Source organism: Sus scrofa, chromosome 11 (assembly GCF_054392235.1).
Source record: "Sus scrofa isolate SSC_HxYL_T2T_F1_AM1 chromosome 11, Sscrofa_HxYL_maternal_Yorkshire_Landrace_v2.0, whole genome shotgun sequence".
Lineage (NCBI taxonomy): Eukaryota > Metazoa > Chordata > Mammalia > Artiodactyla > Suidae > Sus > Sus scrofa.
In genome coordinates this window covers 81985539-82005192 of record NC_139393.1, presented here as the reverse complement: position 1 = coordinate 82005192, position 19654 = coordinate 81985539, and the positions used below count along the sequence as shown (strand labels likewise).

The following is a 19654-nucleotide window of genomic DNA, read 5'->3' as shown; positions in this document are numbered from 1 at the left end:
AGGGTATTTTTTTTCAATACTTTCCTAACACCCCTGTCCAAAAGGAAGAGATAGCTGAAGCCGTAGCCCTTTCAATATTTCATTACATCAGACAAATAGTTAACAAATAGGTGGATTACAGTATCTAAAGCTCCAAGTTGTGGCTCTGATGCGGTTTCCTGCCTCGTGCTCCTCACCACATCACGACGTAAAGTGTCTGATTTATGTCTGGTGTTTCTGGGCTTTCGGACCAAGAGGTAGTTAATGCATCTGCTGTGAGTCATCGAGGCAAATGCCCAGCGCTGCTGGTTCTGTGCCCTGAAGTTCAAGCTCTAACTCGCGTCCTCCTCTGCACCGCCCGCTGGGGCATCTTTGCAGAGGACTCGGCGCCATCTAGTGTCCAAGGGGGGAATAGCTGATGCGTCTGCAGGGCTGGAGGCGCACCCTGCGGAAAATAGCCACAGCGGATGGACAACCAGTGCCTTTCGCATATATCATGGGAGTTTGAAAACTTCAGGTCCTGTTTAACTCCCCTGTTTTTCACATGAGCTGCATCCGCTCCAGCACCACGCGACTTTTGGCGTTCGCGTAATCACGCTGTTGCAAAGACATCACTTGGAGCAGCTGGCTTTGTGTGAAAACGTTTTCCCCAAGTGCGAGTTTTCTTATGATCCCTTGAAACCACAGCATGCTCCCCACGGTACAGCACGTCCCTTATTAGTCAGAACTGTTGTCATCCCGCCCTATTTTTGATTCTTCTCTTTTTCAGATTGTCTACAAAGCCTGGCTGTGTTCCCAGTACTTTGAAGTCGCACAGCTTAACTGCAGAAAGACAATTCCTTGCAAGCAATACTGTTTGGAGGTTCAGACGAGATGTCCGTTCATATTGCCCGACAATGACGAAGTCATCTACGGGGGACTCTCCAGTTTCATCTGTACAGGTAGAGTGCAGGGCGGGTGCTGGCACCCAGCCCCTCGTGGTGGACTTGCTCCCCTTCCACAGCTGTAACCCTGAAGATGTGGCTGGTGCTATTCCATGCTTTCCTCCACAGAAGCCCTGAGAGGACCCCAAAACGGATTCGGAAATGCTGCATTATGTGTCATCTAACTGTGACCGCAATCGTTAACTTTGCGAAAGGCTCGTTCCGCGGGCAAAACAATGCCTTCGCTTAAGTTGACTTAGAGCTGATTGGGTTCCACCTGCCTTATCTTTGTATTAATCTAAGAACAGATGATAGGATAAGGCTGGAAAATCATCTCTTCTTCAAATGGGTATCAGGTTTTTGTCCCAAGCCTATTCTTTGAGAAGTGTTACGTTTCTTTAGCTTAAACAAGTATTAAGAATATGAAGAAATGTCCACCTAAGTTATGTGTGTGTGTGTGTGTGTGTGTGTTAGAGTCACACAACAAGGGCCAGGTACAATCTTATCTTATATTTCCCATTAATAATGTTTATTTCTTCCAACAAATGACCCAGGCTGGGCAAAACACCCACAGCAACATTCGACGTCTGGATATTCATGAGCCTTGCGCAATGTAGGCACAGACTAGGATGTAGAGGATAAACGTAGGTTGTTTTTTTAAGTAGATGGTGGATAGACAAGTGGGGACCATCCACTTTGCTGTACTGACGGGGTAATCCAAGCTGTCGCTGTATATTCTCTCCCTCACAAAGTACTCCGATGTCCTTGACGCGAAATGGCTTGAGTGGCATGTTGACAGGTTTTAAGGATAAGACGCGACCATAAATACGAAGAAACCTGAAAACCTGTTCTTGTAACAGACTGTGTGAAACTCTTCTAAGCAGAGTGACGTGTTGGTATGACCCACACGAGGACTTATCCGGGTCTTTCTGGATCACGTATTAGGTCTATCTAATCCATGCCAGTCCATTAGCCACGCTCTTCCAAGCGATGCTCCATCAAGAGAGAGTCCAGCAAACGGTCTCCCCTTGGAACCTGCCTACACGCCGGATGAGTATTTCTGACGCTGCCCAGCCTTGTGGGAAGAACGTCTGGATGAAGGTTAAGAGACACGGGCTTTCATCCTGATGCCACTGTGCGTTCTCTCTAAGCCACCGTCTTCTCAGCAGTAAATCAGCCACAGCACCCCCGCCACCCCCACCCCACGCCTGCCGTGAGGATTCCCGGGAGAGGAGAGGTATGAGACAGGTCAGCTGTAGGCAATGGCCATGGCACGTAAGGAGGTGATTTGTGGAATGTAAAGTGATTTACCAATTATTTTCTTATTCCACTGATTTGATACTGAGCTTGTTGTTCATGTATTTCGTCTCTGCTGGAAAGACAGAGCGAGCAAGAGAGAGAGAAAAAGAAAGAAGGAAGGAAGTGGAGAGGGAAGGGAGATATTAACACTTTCTTCCTTTGAGTCTGAGCCAAAGTTCATCAGTCACAGGCTATGTGTTTATTTGTCTTCCACTTCAAACTCTCACTAAATGGCCATCAAGATAAGGCTGTCAGCTCTTGGCTTTGGGGTCAATGAGGTGTCCGTGCTTTGAGGGTTTCTGAGAAACCTGTGGAATTTTATGGAAGTGTTGCATCTGTGTTCACTCACATGCGTGTAGCTTTTTTCCTGGAGGAGTCAGCAGCTTGGCCAGGTTCTCAGAGCAGACAGACCACACACAACCTCAAAAGAAGGGCGAGGCATCTGCCTTCATCTCTCCTGCTTCCTGCTCTCTCATCTGCGTGTCTGAGTCTGAAATACAGGCTTGACCCTGCGTTCCCTGCCTGTACACTTTCAAACCACCAGAAAGCTGAGCATGGAGGTTAATCTCTTTCTGCCCAACGTGTGGAGAGAGTCTGTATTATATTTCTAATTGTCTTGGAGGTTTTTAAAATCAAGATTTTTCATCTTCGTCATTAAGGAAAACAGACAGGAAAAGAGAGATCTGTCTTTAGTCAGGCCCAGGGGGAAATGTCATGGACATTAGAAGCTTTTCTGGGAGGATCTCACCCCCGAATATTTGGGGACCTGGCTCTTCTTTCCCTGCTGTCACCTGGGCTTATGTTCTTTTTATACTTCTCAAAAATGTGCAGAGTAGGAAGTTCCGTTGTGGCTCAGTGAATAAAGAGCCCGACTAGTATCCATGAGGCTGCAGATTCCATCCCTGGCCCCGCTCAGTGGGTTAAGGATCCAGCGTTTCCATGAGCTGTGGCGCAGGTCGCAGACGTGGCTCAGATCCTGCGCGGCTGTGGCTCTGGCGCAGGCCGGCGGCTACAGCTCCGATTCGACCCCTAGCCTGGGAACCTCCATATGCCGTGGGTGCAGCCCTAAGAAGAAAAACAAAACAAGACAAAACAAAACGTGCAGAGTAAATTCTGAAGGTGTTTTGCCTCTGAGGTCGGTGACATTTTTGTACTCATTTTCAGACGGACCCTCTTGCCTAAGGGGCGACCAGGCCTCCTGGGAGGATTGTGTGTGTCCGGGTCACTAGCGTCCATCCTTTCCACCTTGGGTCACAGGGGTCCCCTGAGTCTTGCAGCTGGTGGGAATCACCCACTGCCTGGTCACTCCTGACGGGGGTCCGGGACCCCACGGCCCCCAGAACGTCGCCCTATGGGAAGCAGGGAACACAGAAAATAGCTCCCAGGGGCCACGGGCGAAACCCCCAGTGACCTCTCCCATTTGCAGGGAAACTAGAAAGACATTGCAGAGAAAGCATTTGTTCGCAAACATTGTTACACAGTCTTTGGAGGCTCCGCTCCTACAGAAGGATACACGGATGCAAGTCATTCACCTCTGAGGTACATTTGAGCAGATGCTGAGTCATCTCACAAGCCTTTGATGCACTTTGAATGAAACGTCTTCGGTGCTCAGGCAGAATTAGTCTAAACCAAGTCAAGAAATGGGAGCATTTTTCCTAGTTTCCCCATTGGCTGCAGATGACCTAAGGCCCTGGGATGGCAAGCTCACAGCCATGCCACCCCACCCCCCACGCCCCGGTCCCTCCCCTCCCCAATCAGTGAACGACAGTCACTGGACCCAGTTTCATTAAAAGGAATTCATCAAGGGAGTTCCTGCTGTGGGGTGGTGGGTTAAGGATCCAGTATGGCTGCAACTGTGGTGGAGGTTGCAGCTTCAGCCCAGATTCCATCTCTGGCCTGGGAACTTCTATATGCCGTGGGTACAGTCAAAAAAAAAAAAGGAGTTCAGGAGTTCCCATCATGGCTCAGTGGTTAACGAATCTGACTAGGAACCATGAGGTTGTGGGTTCGATCCCTGGCCTCGCTGCATGGGTTAAGGATCCAGTGTTGCCATGAGCTGTGGCATAGGCTGGCAGCTATAGCTCCAATTCGACACCTAGCCTGAGAACCTCCATATGCCATGGGCGCGGCCCTAGAAAAGACAAAAAAAAAAAAGAAAAGAAAGAAAGAAAGAAAGGAATTCACCAAGTGGGTTGGCCTTCATCTCGCCTCCAGTCATTCCTCCTTTTAAATAAATAAATAAATAAATGGTTTTATTTCCATTCTTTATGCTGAAAAATATAATGATTTATCATCAAGCGCTGAAGAGATGGCATTTCCCTCAAATTCCGCATCTTTAGCTGTAGTGGTCTCCCCACTAACGGAGATTTATCCACTTCACGGCTCCCCGGAGGCGAGCAATCGCCCTCCAAGAGTCAGTCTCAGCAAAAGACTCAGCGAACACATGGCCACAGAAGGCTCACGGCCAGATGCCATGCAGGGGACGGTCCTTGTTGTTCGGGGTGCTTCTCCATGGTGGCACCAGTCATGTGAAGGTGGCTTTTTCTTCCAGCATCCTCTGCATCCAGCCCTCTAGTGACGTGGAATTACAGGACTCTGGAATTGTAGTTTATTAGCTACAAACGCATGCTTGGGATTCCTGTGGTCCATCAGAAAAACAGTGCATCTCAGCCCTTGGGGTCAGGGACCATATTAGAGGCTTCACGACAGACAGCATGTCTTTAAATCATCAGGAGTTATGTACGATTTTGGTGACAGTAATTGGATTCAGTCTTTAGCATCATTTCTTGAGGATGCTTACATTACTTAACCCAGGTCCTACATGGCAATGTTTTAAATTTCTGTTTTTCGGTCTTCTGTTACTCTGAGCCCTAGCGAGCCAGTAGCTTATTAAAAACAAAACAAAATGAAAAACCCAACATATCTAAGAATGCATGTGCATTGCAGTACAATAGCTTTAAATGAGGCTGTTGCTGAAGGTCCAGACCAAGTGCTGTAACCGCAAAACTAGAGGAAAGAAGAGCCTCCTCGTGTGACAAGCTCCACTTCTGTATTAGGAAGAGGCAGGAAAGACACTTTGTCTGAGATCTCTCTTGGTTTTTCTGTTAGAGAGTAAAACTGGCACGTTCCTGAAGGAGGCTTTGAGAAATTAATTAGGGAGAAATTCTGAGGTGCTGTCAGGGGGACGCGTGGCATATTGGATGTCAGGCTTTATTGAGTTAAAACTTCTCAAGGTGGATTCTGTTCTCAAGCTGGAGCCACACAATACACCACTATTTTAAAAGCCGTTTCTTCATCTTCCAAGTGAGGGGGTGGAGTCGTTCGTGGGTTCGAGGCTGTCAACCCATCACCGTGGCAATTACCCCAGTTTCCCCAGCACTCCTCTCCCTCTTGGAGAATCCCCTAGAGAAATCCTTGATTGCTTACCTGGAATGGTGAACCAACATGAACAACACAGAAGGAGCAGAGTGGCACGGGCGGTGGGTGCTATGGTAACAAACATTATGAAAATTGCCCCTTGACTGATGGAGAAAAGAGACTGGGTGTGATATGCTTCTGTATTTTTCATAGGCAAATTATTGAAAGAAAAAAAAAGTAAAAGTCGATCTACTGGGGGTTACTGACAATGGAGCTAAAACATATTTTGAGAATTCTGTGTAAATTCTGCATTTCATTTTTTAGCTGTGACAAGGATAAGGTTATGTTTCTGCCTCTTGGGAAAACACTGTGGGCTGTTGGTGGTTATGGTGACAGGCCCGATTATGATGTGATGGAGGACGGGCGTCCCCTGGTGGCGCGGATCTGCTACTGCAGGGGACCGAAGGCAGATTATGGCCTGCAGGCCGGGAAAGTCAATAATCCCTAGAGAGAAAAAGGAGAAAATACTTGGATACGCATATGCATCAGATCAGAAAGGATTTTTTTTAATGTGTCGTGTCATTCACATGAGAGCATTCGCAACTGTGAGAAAACATTCTGCGAATCATGTTCTGACGTGACTGGGGAGTTGAAGATTTTTAGAAATATAAAAGATTTTCTCACCAAAGGAGTATTTTAATGGAAAAATCTGTTACTCATATATTTTAATTTATATGTTGATGATATTTTTCAATTTTGTACATTCTCCAGTTTGTAAATATATTTCATTATTTTCTAAAACTCAAGGTTTGGTTTTCCTGAAAAAAAAAAAAAAAAAGGAATACCACTTAGTTATAGCTCCATATAATGCCATACGAAATCTTTATATATATATATTTATTACTGTTATTATTATGGGGTGTGGGGGGCTGCACCTGCAGCATATGGCAGTTCCCAGTCCAGGGATAGAATCTAAGCAGCAGTTGGGGCTCCAAGAATACTTTTTTTTTTTAAACTGAAGTGGAAGGTAATTACTGCATTCTTTGGGACACTGCCTTCCATTAAAAGACTGTACTTTTGGAGGCTATTAAATTCGTATACTTCGATCTGATTTCAAGTCCTCATATTTAAGGTCGTCTTCCCTGAGAGCAGGGAAGACCTGGTGATAAACTCCTCCGCCTCCAGGTTTGCTGATAACGCTCATCAGACCCTCCAAGCCCGTGCGCCCAGACAAACCTTGGAGAGGTTCCGACAGAGAGAAGCTGTGCCTCTGCGTTTTCTCCCTCCACCTCGCCTGATCTAAGAGGAGAAAGGAGAGGGATTAGTCCAGGGAGAGGTGGGGAAACCATGCCAGGCGCTTTCGGGTGGCCTGGATTTGAATCAGCCCCGAAGTGTGCCCAGTCTCTGTTCAGGGAGCCTCGCGCTCCAGCAGCCTCGAAGGGCGGAGCCCACAGTCACTTCCTGCCCGTTCCCAGGTGGACTGAGCAGAAAGCAGTCCTCTTTGATGCCGCCTGGAAAGGACTCCAGCGGTACCTCAGTGAAGCTTCCTGTGCCTGGCAGGTGTGTCTGGTCCTCTCTGAGCTCCCGAGGATGGATGGCTGTCCTTTGCTGCAGCCCAAGCTACTGAATGTTGCCCGGAGCAGACTGGGCAGCGCATCCTGGGCTGTGAGGCGGTTGGTCTGTGCTCAGGCGGAAGCTGGAAAGGGCCTGGACCACAGCGAGGAGGAGGATGAAATACGTCTCGTTCTGCAGAGTCCACAGAGACCTGCGTGCCCACTAAGGCTGGGAAGTGTTTACGACTGACACGGTAGCAGCCAAAGCAGTAAAACAAAGATTTTTTCACAATGGAATTTCAGTTTAGGAAGGACAACTTTGGGCAAAGAGGGATTTCCCAGAACAAGTGAAACCTTTTTCAATGATGGTGTTTCCTAACTTTGCAGTTAAGCATCTCTCCTCACGGTGCCACCATTCTGGGCACCAGACTGCTTTGCACATTGCAGTTATCTCGTGTGATTATAATAGATTCAGTCAATTTTAGAACAAGCCTGAATTACAGATTGTCATCTAGTCTGATGTTGCTTTGACATAGGATTAAACAGAACAGACCCCCCCCCCCTTGTTACTGCAGAAACCAGAGTAGATCCACATTCCCTGGCTCTTAGTAGTGTTTGTGTCACTAGTGGAGCAGGAAATGGCCAGTCAGTTCGTCCTGAAATTAGCCTGGAAGCAAGTGTTTCCTTTTTGCCACCAGCTGGAGAAAGTCGCTCTGTAGGGAAAGAGGAGATAGACTTGCAGCTTGTGGTCTGGGCAACGCCGATTCCAATGGTTCAACAAACATAACCTGATTACATTAAAAACGAGCATTAAAAATGAATGTTGCAAGCATTTTCTGCCTAGACCATTCCTTCTGATTAAAGAGAACTGCCTGGCACTGTTCTCTGGAAAATTTGGGGCTTAGATGGCTAGCTTTTTCAGCCAAGATTAGTTAGCAAGATTTTTAGATTGCGCACACACAACCCTACAGAAATATAAGTGTGAAGGTTGAAGGCAAGGACCCAAGGTCTCTGAAATATTTTTCCTAAATAATTGTGAACCTATGACCTTCTACTTTGTATTTGATAGGTTGAAGTCCCATGAGGAAATAAAGCACATTTGAAGCATTTTAAAATGGAAAATGAACCAATTTTCCTCAATTTTGAAATCTTATCTTTTCAGTGGTTTGACTTGACATCACCAGATAAGATAGTTATTGCTAATTTCTCTCTCTCTTTTTTCTGTCGTTTTAGGGGTGCACCTGCGGCATATGGAGGTTCCCAGGCTAGGGGTCAAATTGGAGCTGTAGCTGCTGGCCTACGCCACAGCCACAGCAACACAGATCCAGGCCACACCCCCCACCTATGCTGCAGCTTGCAGCAACACCAGACCCTTAGCACACTGATTGGGGCTGGGGATCAAACCCGCATCCTCACAGAGACTGTTGGGTTCTTAACCCACTGAGCCACCACAGGAACTCCAGTTATTGGTAATTTCTAAAGTATCAGATCATCATATTGCTTTACTCTTTGTATTCAACGTAAATTTTCCCCCAAATTAGTGATTTTTTTAAATCCATGATGCGACCATTGTTCAAAACAATTTTTTAAACTTTCTTTGGAAATAATTTTCATATTCTGCACATTCCCTTTGGGCTTTGGGACGTTTATCTGAAAGTGCATATTGTTTATGACTGTATCTTGAATGCCCCCCAAAATGTTTGACACATGGTTTTTGCTGTAGTAGTGCCTGTTGTGAGGCTGTCCAAGGTGGGGAGGAGACTCAGGAGGGTGGGGGCGGGGGTGGGGGTGAGGGTGGGGGTCGTCCCCTCAGGGCCACCAGCTGCCTCCTGCCTGCATCTGTCTGTCAGCGATATTATGACAGTTCCAGAAAGGGGGCTGACAGGTAGATGCACTCTAATAAAATGGCCAGAGTTCCCTGGTAGTGTAGCAGGTTAAGGATTCGGCATTGTCACTGCTGTGGCATGGGTTCGATCCCTGGCCCAGGAACTTCTGCATGCCGCTGGTGTGGCAAAACAAAACAAACAAAATAAAATGTCCCCCCATCGGAGTCCAAAAGAATATCAGTGTTTCCTTTAAAAGCCGATTTGTCCCTCACCTTCCATCGACCTCTCACAGGCGATATAAAGACTCAAGTTGAATATAGTTCAGACCCCTGGGATCCTGGGACTTTAAAGCAAAGCCTAACAAAGGGTGTGACACCTCACTTATGGAATTTCCATTTTAAATGAGCCCCAAACAGAGTGTCAGGTCCTTTGCACCCTGTCACCCAGTTCCCACTTGAAGTCCTTAGCCCCGAGTATCTCAGAATGTGACCTTATATGACAATAGGGCCTCTGTGGAGTATTCAACTGAGGAGGGGTCATTAGGGTGGGCCCCAGTCAAGGACTGACTCTCGGGTGTTAACTGGCAGGCTGTCCTAACAAGAGAACACAGGCTGGGTGGTGTAGACAATAGAAACGCACTGTCCCACCATCCTGGAGGCCAGACGGCCAAGGTCAGATGTTGGAGGCCTCTCTGCTTGGACCGCCATCTTGCTGTGTCTTTGCACGGGGGCCTTGGCCTTGAGGGAGCACGGGGTGTCCACATCTCCTCTTTTTACGAGGAATCCCATTGGACTAGGGTCCCCTCGAAGGACCCCACTCTTATTTAATCACCTCTTTAGAGACCCTGTCTTTGAATATGGTCCCGTTTTGAGGTGCTGCAGAGAGGGGCGCCAGCATGTCAGTTCATCCCACAACAGTGGTCTTATAAAAAGGGGACATTTGGACCGACAAACACACACACAGAGAACCCAGTGGGGAGAGACCTAGGAGGAATGCCACGACCTAACCCCCCGCCAACACTCTGCTCCTGGTGTTTCAGCCTCCAAAATGGTGGGTCCATAAATGCCTGTAGTTTGAGCCACCCAGTCTGTGGTGCTTTTTATGGCAGCGCAGAGCCGTGTCTGGCAGTTCTGGAAAAAAACAGATACATTTGATATTGTTTGTTCAAGAAGAGACTAATGCCCAAGCCTCCTAGGAAGACAAATTTTGCTACTTCGAAAGTTCTAGCGGATTAGAGGAGTGGAGGCAATAAAAAGGAATTATAAAGGCAAGGAGAGAACTCAGCCAAGAGGATTTAGAGGCGAAGAATTATGCAGAGAGAGTCATGATGGAGAAGAGAGAGTATTAACCAGTACAGATCAGTTCTAAGTGCGAAGTCAAATCATTTTCATACATTTCATGAATCTCCTTTTGAAAGAATTTAGAACCACATTCAGTTTGCAAAGCTGCTGTGTGTGCTCTGTCCACGTTTCTGTGGCTTAATAATTAGATGATTTTAAACCTGAATCTGAAAACGTTTCCTCTCAGGACACTGCAGTTAGTGATGTTTATTTTGGAAAATCTAGCCAGCCTCTGTACTTTCCGCTCAACGTTGCTGTGAACCTCAAACTGCTCTGAAAAATAAATCTTATTGGAAAGGAGGGGAAATCTAGCCAAGTAAACTTTGTCTCATTGTCTTTCATTTGGAAATGTGTTTGTTTTCATGCTTTCCCGCCTACTCTTGTGGTGTCAGAAGGAAATGCAGACTAATAATTTTATGTCACAGTTTTATGAAATTTGCAGACAGCTTTCAAATTTCAAATCTTAATCCTTCCAACAAGTGGTTTATCGCCTGTTCATTTCTGTTATTCTTTCCACAAAGAGATAAAATTTAAAAGCATGGACATGAGGAAAAGCATAAAAAAAAAAAAAACCTGAAATGCATTTAAAAAAAAGTCAGGAGCTCCATCAAGTAACACAGAAGAAGCAAATGTGAGCATATAATGAAGGTGCCTCCATATGTACATGTGTGGCGTCTGAGAGCTGAAAGGACAGGAGCTAGTGTCCAGCTCTGGAGGGTGGGGCTCCCCTTGTCTCCGTGGACAGTTGGGTCTGGACAGTTAGAAGGATTGAAGTCCGGCCTGTTGACGGATGCAGTGACCATCTAGAAGGGTCTACACAAGTGAAGCAACAGACAGGGGCTTTCCTGACTCATAGTCGTCCAACGTGCTAGCTCCACAATAAATCTAGCAGGGAAAAAAACCCCTGAAAAATAGAGAAAGTAAGTCCTCTCCCCAAGTTCACTACAGCCACCAGTAGAAGCCGAGGCACCTGACATGCTGTCTAACACAGTTCACTGCTCTTCTGCTTTCTTCCTGTCACCAGAATTTTATTTGGTACCTGAAATAGCCATTTGTCATTACAAGCTTGACTCCAGAGGGTCATAAACTCTCCCTACTTTCATCATGAGATGCCTGCGATGCTAGAGAGCAACGTCCAAGGATAAATGTGGATGATGTGCATGAAATTGTACTTTCTTCTTCCTCTTCACCTCCTAAGAATCACGCTCTGTCCTTTCACCTACTCAAAAAAAATGTGCACAAGACCCACTGCATCAGTTTTCTATTGCTACCTTAACAACTTGCCACAAACTGAGTGGCTCAAAAAAACACAAGTATATTATCTAGCAGTTCTGTAGGTCGGAAGGTGGATGCAGATCTCACCAGGCTGAAGTCAGGGTTTCTTCTGGAGCCTCTAGGAGAAGATCTGGTTCCTGATCATTCAGATTGCTGGCAGAATTCAATTCCTGGCTGTTGCAGGACCAAGGTCTGTTTCCTTGCTGGCTGTCCACCAAGGAGAGTCCACCAGCATCTAGAAGCTACCCCCAACCCTTGGCTTGTGGTTCTGTTGCCCCAGGTTCAAAGTCAGCAATGGAGAAGCCCATTCTTCACACGTCGCATCTCTTTCACCCACTCGACTCAGCCTCTCTCCCTTTTTAAGAGCTCCTGTGATTAGATTAGTCTCACTTGGATAAACTACCTATTTTAAGGTCAGTTAATTAGCAACCTTAATTGCATCTGCAGCCTCAATTCTTTTTGGCCACATTGCAGGGTATTCCCAGGCTCTGGGGATTGGGATGCAAGCATCTGGGGCAGGGGAATCATTTTGCCTCTCCACATCTAGTATGTACAGTTATTGTGCGAGGTGCTGGTGAAAACTAAGATGAATAGATGTGGTTTGAAACCTGAGAAACACAAGCGTATCTGCAGAAGTAAACAGATGGAGTTAATACTAGACCAGAGGCATTGCATGTAAAGTATTCAAAAATATAGGAGAGGAAGGGGCCCATTCGCTCTGTCTGCATGACGTCTCTGGGATGCCAGTATAGAGAGCATTATATCACAGAGGTGCAGGTATGCAAAGGGGATACAGAGAAGCAATGTTCCCCCAGGTTTAAGCAGATTATCTCCCAACAAGGATGACTTTATCCATGGTGAAGATTTAATTCCTAGTTCCATGCCACCCTACCATGACTGTATGCCACTATCACCAGTATAACCACTCCCAGAATTACTAGTGGCTATTAATTGTGAGTGCTTGTATATATAAGACATTCAACCAAGCACCTAGAGATCCATCGCATCAGAGCCTCACCTGTGTCTCCACAGGGAGCGTGTGTGTGTCGGAGAGGACTCCTGCAGTACAGAAACCCTGCTAGAACTGACTGATGCAAAGAGGGAATTCACGGTCTGTATGATTGAAAAGTCCTGGGAGTTCCCAGGTGACCTAGTGGTTAAGTATCTGGCATTGTCACTGCTGTGGCTTAGGTTCAATCCCTGCCCCAGGAGCTTCCACATGCCATGGGACACAGTCAAAAAAGAATTTTTTTAATTGAAAAATTAAAAAAAAATCGGAGTTCCCTTTGTGGCACAGCGGAAACGAATCCGACTAGGAACCACGAGGTTGCAGGTTCAATCCCTGGCTTGACTCAGTGGGTTAAGGATCTGGCATTGCCGTGAGCTGTGGGGTAGGTCACAGATGTGGCTCGGATCTGGCTTTGCTGTGATTCTGGCATGGGCCGAGGCAGCTGAAGCTCCAACTTGATTCGACCCCTAGCCTCAAAACCTCCATATGCCGCGGGTGTGGCCCTAAAAAGAAAAAAAAAAAAAAAAAAAAAGAAAGAAAATTAAAAAATTAAAAAATAAAGGTACAGAATATTAGAAAGTGCTGAGATAAATGTCAGGGACTACGTGGGTCAGTCGGGAGAGAGGTAGACAGAACTCTGTGGACTGGTCCACTGCACATGCACGCCCAGGAGCGAGTCCACGGAGACCTGTATCTAACTCCCCAGTTAGGGCTCCAGTTCCACCTGAGCTCCAAGACCATCTCGGAGCTCTGGTTTTCTCCTTGACAGTTGACTTCACCAGCACCCACAGGACTATAAGCTCTCAGTGTGGCAACCGCAGCAGGAAGAGATGCTCTCGTGCCCACAGCCTGATTTGCAGACGTCCTTCCTGGGGGTGCAGCACTGGCTTAAGCCACATGTCTGCACTCAGGAGCAATCCCTGCGGCCAGGGGGATGGAATGCCCTGGTCAATCAGGCCTTCTGCCTAGGGAGGGGCTGGACCAGCCTCACCTGCATCACATCCATGGGGTGGAGGAGGCCTGTTCCCCCAAATAAAATATGGGTGCTGTCCCTACAGGGGTAACAGGTGTTCCCTGATCTAAACAGCAGTTGCCCACTACACAGATGGCCCATCACCACAGACACCAAGGAAGCCCGCGTGACGCTCCCTGCCCAGTTCTGCTGGTAACTGCCCCACGAGAGCCGGGCAGCATCATCTTAAATGCTGGGCTTGCTGCTCCTGTACCACCAATAGATTGAGGAAAAGATGCATCTCTTTGAAAAATCTAAGCATTGGGCAAGTATTTTAAAAACCCACAGCATCCTTTCTGTGAAGAAGTATCGGTGGTTATATTTATACTAGAAAATGCATGCTTAATCATTTTAAAACTTCAGTAGGTGTATATCAGCAAAAAGAAGATAATTACATAATCCATCATCTCCCACCAAGAGAAAGACAACCCTTTATATCATGAATAGTGGTTTGAATGATTAAATATGCTCCTATAGTATCATTTTATGTTTGCATGATAATACAGTGTATAATTATGATATAAATCACCTGAATATTTTACTAACTACTGGGCTTTTTCTTCATTTTTTTTTTTGCTTTATTAAAAAATGCTAAGAACGTACATGCATATTTTTCCTATACGCTTCTGACTCATTCCTTAAACCCACTCAGTGGGACTTGGCGGGTAAGAGGGCATGCAGAAGCTTTAGGCTTTTGATATTTATTGCCGAAAGCTCAGAAAGTTTTTGACAGCATTGATTCCTGCCAGCAGTGTGTTATACTTCTCATTTCTCATTCCTTTGTGGACAGAGGGTATCACAATGAGTATTTCTCAGTGTTGTAAGCAAAATATCACACATTAGCATTGTCTCAAGTCACTAAATACTAGTATTTGAATGCTTATACATTGGTCTTTTCTATTGCCTCGTAATGTCTAATTCTTTTAAAATTTTTTATTAAAGTATAATTTACTTTATTTTGTAAATTTACAATATTGTGCCAATTTCTGCTATACAGCAAAGTGACCCAGCCATTCATATATATATGTATATACATATATATTCCCTTTTTTGTCTTTTTAGGGCCACACTCTCAGCACATGGAGGTTCCCAGGCTAGGGGTCAAATAGGAGCTGTAGCTGCCAGCCTACACCACAGCCCCAGCAACTCAGGATCTGAGCTGCATCTGCGACCTACACCACAGCTCACCGCAATGCCGAATCCTTAACCCACTGAGTGAGGCCAGGGATCGAACCTGTGTCCTTATGGATGCCGGTCAGATTTGCTTCCACTGAGCCATGCCAAGAACTCCCACATCCCCTTTCTTATATTATCCTCCATCATGGTCTACCCCAAGAGACTAGATATAACTCCCTGTGCTGTACAGTCAGACCTCATTGCTTATCCGTTCTAAATGTATAGTTTGTATCTGCCAAGCCTGAACTCCCAGTCCATCCCACTCCCTCCCCCTTGGCAAGCGCAAGTCTGTTCTCCATGTCTGTGAGTCTGTTTCTGTTTTGTAGACAGGTTCATTTGTGCCCTATTTTAGATTCCACACATGTGATGTCATATGATACTTGTTTTTCCCTTTCTTACTTGCTTCACTTAGTATGAGAATCTCTGGTTGCATCCAATGCGAATGGCATTATTTCCTTCTTTTTTACAGCTGAGTAGTATTCCATGGTATATATGTACCTCATCTTCCTAATCCATTTATCTGTCGATGGACATTTGGGTTGTTTCCATGTCTTGGCTATTGTGAATAGTGCTGCAGTGAGCATACGGGTACGTGTATCTTTCTGTATTATAGTTTTGTCTGGATACATGTCCAGAAGTGGGATTGCTGGATCATATGATGATTCTATTCCAGTTTTTTGAGGTACTTCTATACTCTTTTCCATAGTGGTTGTACCAATTTACATCCCCACCAAGAGTGTAGGAGGTGTCCCTTTTCCGCCATTTGTTTTTGAAGACTTATTAATGATGGCCATCTGACTGGTGTGAGGTGGTACCTCACTGTAGTTTTGGTTTACATTTCTCTAATAATTAGCGATAGTGAGCGATTTTTCATGTGCCTGCTGGCCATCTGTATGTCTTCTTTGGAGACATGTCTATTTAGGTCTTCTGCCTTTTTTTTTTTTTTTTTTTTTTTTTTTGCTTTTTAGGGTTGCACCTGCAATGACATATGGAAAAGTTCCCAAGCTAGGGTTGGAGTCGGAGTTGCAGCTACTGGCCTGTGCCACAGCCATAGCAATGCCATATGTGAACTGCATCTGTGACCTGCAGTTCACGGCAACCTGAGATCCTTTAGCCCACTGAGCGAGGCCAGGGATCGAACCCACATCCTCATGGATATTGGTTGGGTCTCTTACCACTGAGCCACGAAAGGAACTTCTGCCCATTTTTTGATTGGGTTGTTTTTTATTTTTGTCTGTCTGATGTTTGCATAATACGTAATCTTTCTTTCTTTATTCCTTTCCCTCTTTCTTTCCCCGCACGTTTTCCTTTTCTGACATCTTCGTCTCCTGTAGGAAGCAGAATTGTTAAGAGCGTTGTGCTCATGTGAAGTAGGACTCACGTGACGCATCAAACGCCAGGGTAGAGAGGCCCAGGGAGCCCATCTGCTCAGCACATTAGTTTATACCGAATTGCCTTGAATGTGCTTCATGTCTCATTTGTATTCATCTTCACATTTTCTTAATTCCTCAGTTTAATATTTTCTCAGCTTAATACTGTCTCGGTTTACTATCCATACATCTTTCTCTCTCTTTTTAAATGGAATCAGCAGAAAAACACAAAATGTCACACCTATCAAATGAATATGTGCTTTATTACTATTAAAACCATATCTTATGTCTCAAATAAGAGTCTCAGCTTAGTGTTAAATTCTGTTATTTCCCTCCAATCCACCCCCCAAAAAGAACAATTCCCAGGGATTATAGCTCTATCCTTTTAAACTCTTTCTTTAATTAGCAGTCATTGTCAGATTCCTTTGTACTGGGTTAAAACTTTAGAGTCCATGGAGTTCCCTGGTGGCTCAGTGGGTTAAGGATCCAACACCATTACTGCTGTGTCTCAGGTCACTGCTGTGGCACAGGTTCGATCCCCGGCCTGGGAACTTCTTCATGCTGCAGGTGTGTCCAAAAAAATTTTATATATAGAGTCCTATGTGTTTAATATTTGATATAAATCAATGACCTTAGTGGGAACAGTTGGGAAACAAAACAGAGAAATAATCCAAGTTCCACTGAATAAAATAAATCACAATCATGCTGTTCTGCCTGGCATTGTAACTGGGGGAATAAATAATTAATATGCTGCTGTGTGATACAATCCCTTGTCAGCTGGCATGCAGAGCCTCACTCAGTGAAAAATATGTTTGACTCTAAGATACGACTTTTTCTTTTTTCTTTTTTTTTTTTTTTTTGGTCTTTTGTATTTTTAGGTCCGCACCCATGGCATATGGAGGTTCCCAGGCTAGGGGTCTAATCGGTGCTGTTGCTGCCGGCCTAAACCACAGCCACAGCAATGCCAGATCCCAGCCATGTCTGCGACCTACACCACAGCTCATGGCAACTTCGGATCCTTAACCCACTGAGTGAGGCCAGGGATTGAACCCGAAACCTCGGATTCGTTTCCACTATGCCATGATGGGAACTCCTAAGATACAACTTTATTGGAGCTTCCCTATGGCTCCGTGGGCTAAGGACCTGGCATTTTCACTGCTGTGGTGTGGGTTCAATCACTGGCCCAGGAACTTCCACATGCTGTGAGTGTGGCCACAAAAAAGAGAAAAGACATGACTTTATTTTTTATGGAAGCATGCATTCCAGTGAGCCATATCCTCTTCAAATGGACCCCGAGTTCATCACCCCGGCACCTGCCCAACTTCCATCCATGTCACTCCTTCTAATATCTTTGTAATTCCTTTTTGAAAATTGCTACCTTGTATTACTTTATTTTCATTTGAACAGCCTACTATTGGAAATCAGTTCAATTCAAATCTGACAAATAAAGATAGGTAATCATTCAAGTTAACATTCATTTTTTTAAGTTTAATGTTGACCCTAAAATATGGAGACGAATTTTCTTACCTTCACCATAAATGATTCTAGAGTATTGCTCTTTGTTAGAGTCAGCGTATTTCCAACTTAAGTTCGGGCATTTGTTTTGAGTAAAAACATTTTGATGAAAATCGCAGCAATTTTTGTTCACATTCAGTGTTTCATAAACTGGTGATCAAATTAGGAAGATAATTTTTCCCTAACTCATTGAAAAGAAAGCGTATTTTGGAAGCGAGCATCTATTTATGAGGTGTTTACATGCTTTGAAGCCATTAGTGTGTGCCTGCACACACAGACGTTGGGATGGCTTTGTGTGTATTCTGTGATTACACAGAAAGTCTGTTTTTCTTTTTAGAAAGAAAAGCAGGAAATGTTGTTCTTACTCTAAATACACCTGAGGATGGATCAAAGCAGGAGCAAAAGTGTCTCCTCCGTTACACGTCGTGGTTTGAGATTCTGCAGTCACAGACTTATTTCTGCCGTTTCCTGTTTTTAAGGATATTTCCTTGGTAGAGTTCTAGTTACCAAGAATTTCCAAATTACAAAAAGGTCAGCAGTCTCCTAAAACATGACACTGATTTACAGTATGTGAGCCCCAGCCCGCCACTTCTTGGAGAAAAACAACAGAAGTCAGTCGAAATAGAACATAATAGGTAATGTGCTTCAGAAGGACTACGGCGTTTTTTTCTTCCTGGGCCACGGGGCAGAACTAGCTAGCCTGCACCATGGAGTCCTGGAAACCTCCAGGAGCGATCCAGTTTTTTTCACATCCTGCTGAAACGGAGACTCCCATGGCACGAGTGAACAGGTTTCTCTGAATGCTCGAAATGCACTTCATGAAATCCCGGGAGAGCAGCCCGAGTGGAAAAATAAAACCACATGTTGCAGCAACGGCTGGTTCACGGGGATGGACGAAGGGTCAAGGTTCCGATTCCTTCCTCCCCTGACTCTCACCGGCTCCATGGGAACAAGTCCTTGGTACTTGGGAACTTAGCAGAACAGGAGGAGGAACGTCGAGTCTTTCCGTCCCACCAGCGCCCCCTGCCCTGAGCCCTGCAATGCTGGGACGCTTTGCGCCGATGCCCACCGCCTGGCTCTGGTGCCCTCCGTCCTCCTCCTGGATGCGCGCGACCCTCCGGCAAGGGCACCTGTAAGCCGTCGTGAGGGATGGGGGGGGATGGAATGATCTGTTTGGTGAGCAGATATTTACTTCATCCGTTAACTTGTGTTCTGTTTTCTTAGAATAATTTTTTCGTAACTAAAACTATCATTTTGGTTTTAGTAAAACCATTTAGGGGACGAGAACAACGTAAAACGTGATGTTTAACAGCATGTGGTGTTAGTTCTGTTGAGACTGTATTCTCTCTGGCTGCAGAAAATTGTCTGTTCTTCTAGTAAAATCCTGGAAGACTTTAGGACCCGGGGTTGAGGAGCCTCTGCTTAGCTTCAGGACATTTCAAATGCCTAATTTATTCCTCAAGTTAGCTTAGAGAATGAGTGAATTCTCTGTGGAACTTCTCTGCCATTTTAATGTGGCCTGCTGATTTTCATTTCATTTGGTAGGATTTTCACTTTTCAGAGCGATCTATATTCTATTTGTGTGTATTTAGTTTTCCACTCCGACCTTTACAAAGCCAAGTACTTGTTTGGCCTGTTCTTGGAAGTCTATACCTTTCCAACGTGTGTACTTAAATTGTCCTATTGGGTTATATCTGTGTGCATTCTATGAATGTCATTAAAACATGCTCTTATAACTCAGGTATCAGTGCATATGATACCTGGGTTCCTTCCCCTCTTTAAACACATACCTCTTGCTCTTTTGGAGATAAGCAGCTTGCTAGGTGTTTACAGTAAGGATGGCATAGTTAGATGTAAGAGTGATGCAGCCTTAATTCATCGTATGAATCTGGTACATTTGCCATGACTCCTGTCCAAAAAAAAAAAAGAAAAAAAGAAAGAAAGAAAAGAAAAGAAAAGAAAACTATACCTTAATTACTTCAAATGTGCCCTTGCTTTAAAGAGATACTAGAATGATTAT

The 19654-nt window shown here is 45.2% G+C and overlaps 1 protein-coding gene across 3 annotated transcripts in view; it reads left to right on the top strand.

The window, feature by feature from the left end:
* NALF1 (NALCN channel auxiliary factor 1) overlaps window positions 1-19654 on the top strand; it is a 603416-nt gene that overhangs the window by 568174 nt on the left and 15588 nt on the right. For 2 of the 3 annotated variants that reach the window (XM_021065383.2, XM_021065384.2), the window contains exon 2: window positions 749-920. In XM_021065383.2, coding sequence (XP_020921042.2) covers window positions 749-920 — 172 coding nt within the window. Of the gene's footprint in view, window positions 1-748; window positions 3188-8394; window positions 10850-19654 lie in introns of those variants that run through there. The other variant, XR_014819938.1, reaches the window with a different exon arrangement.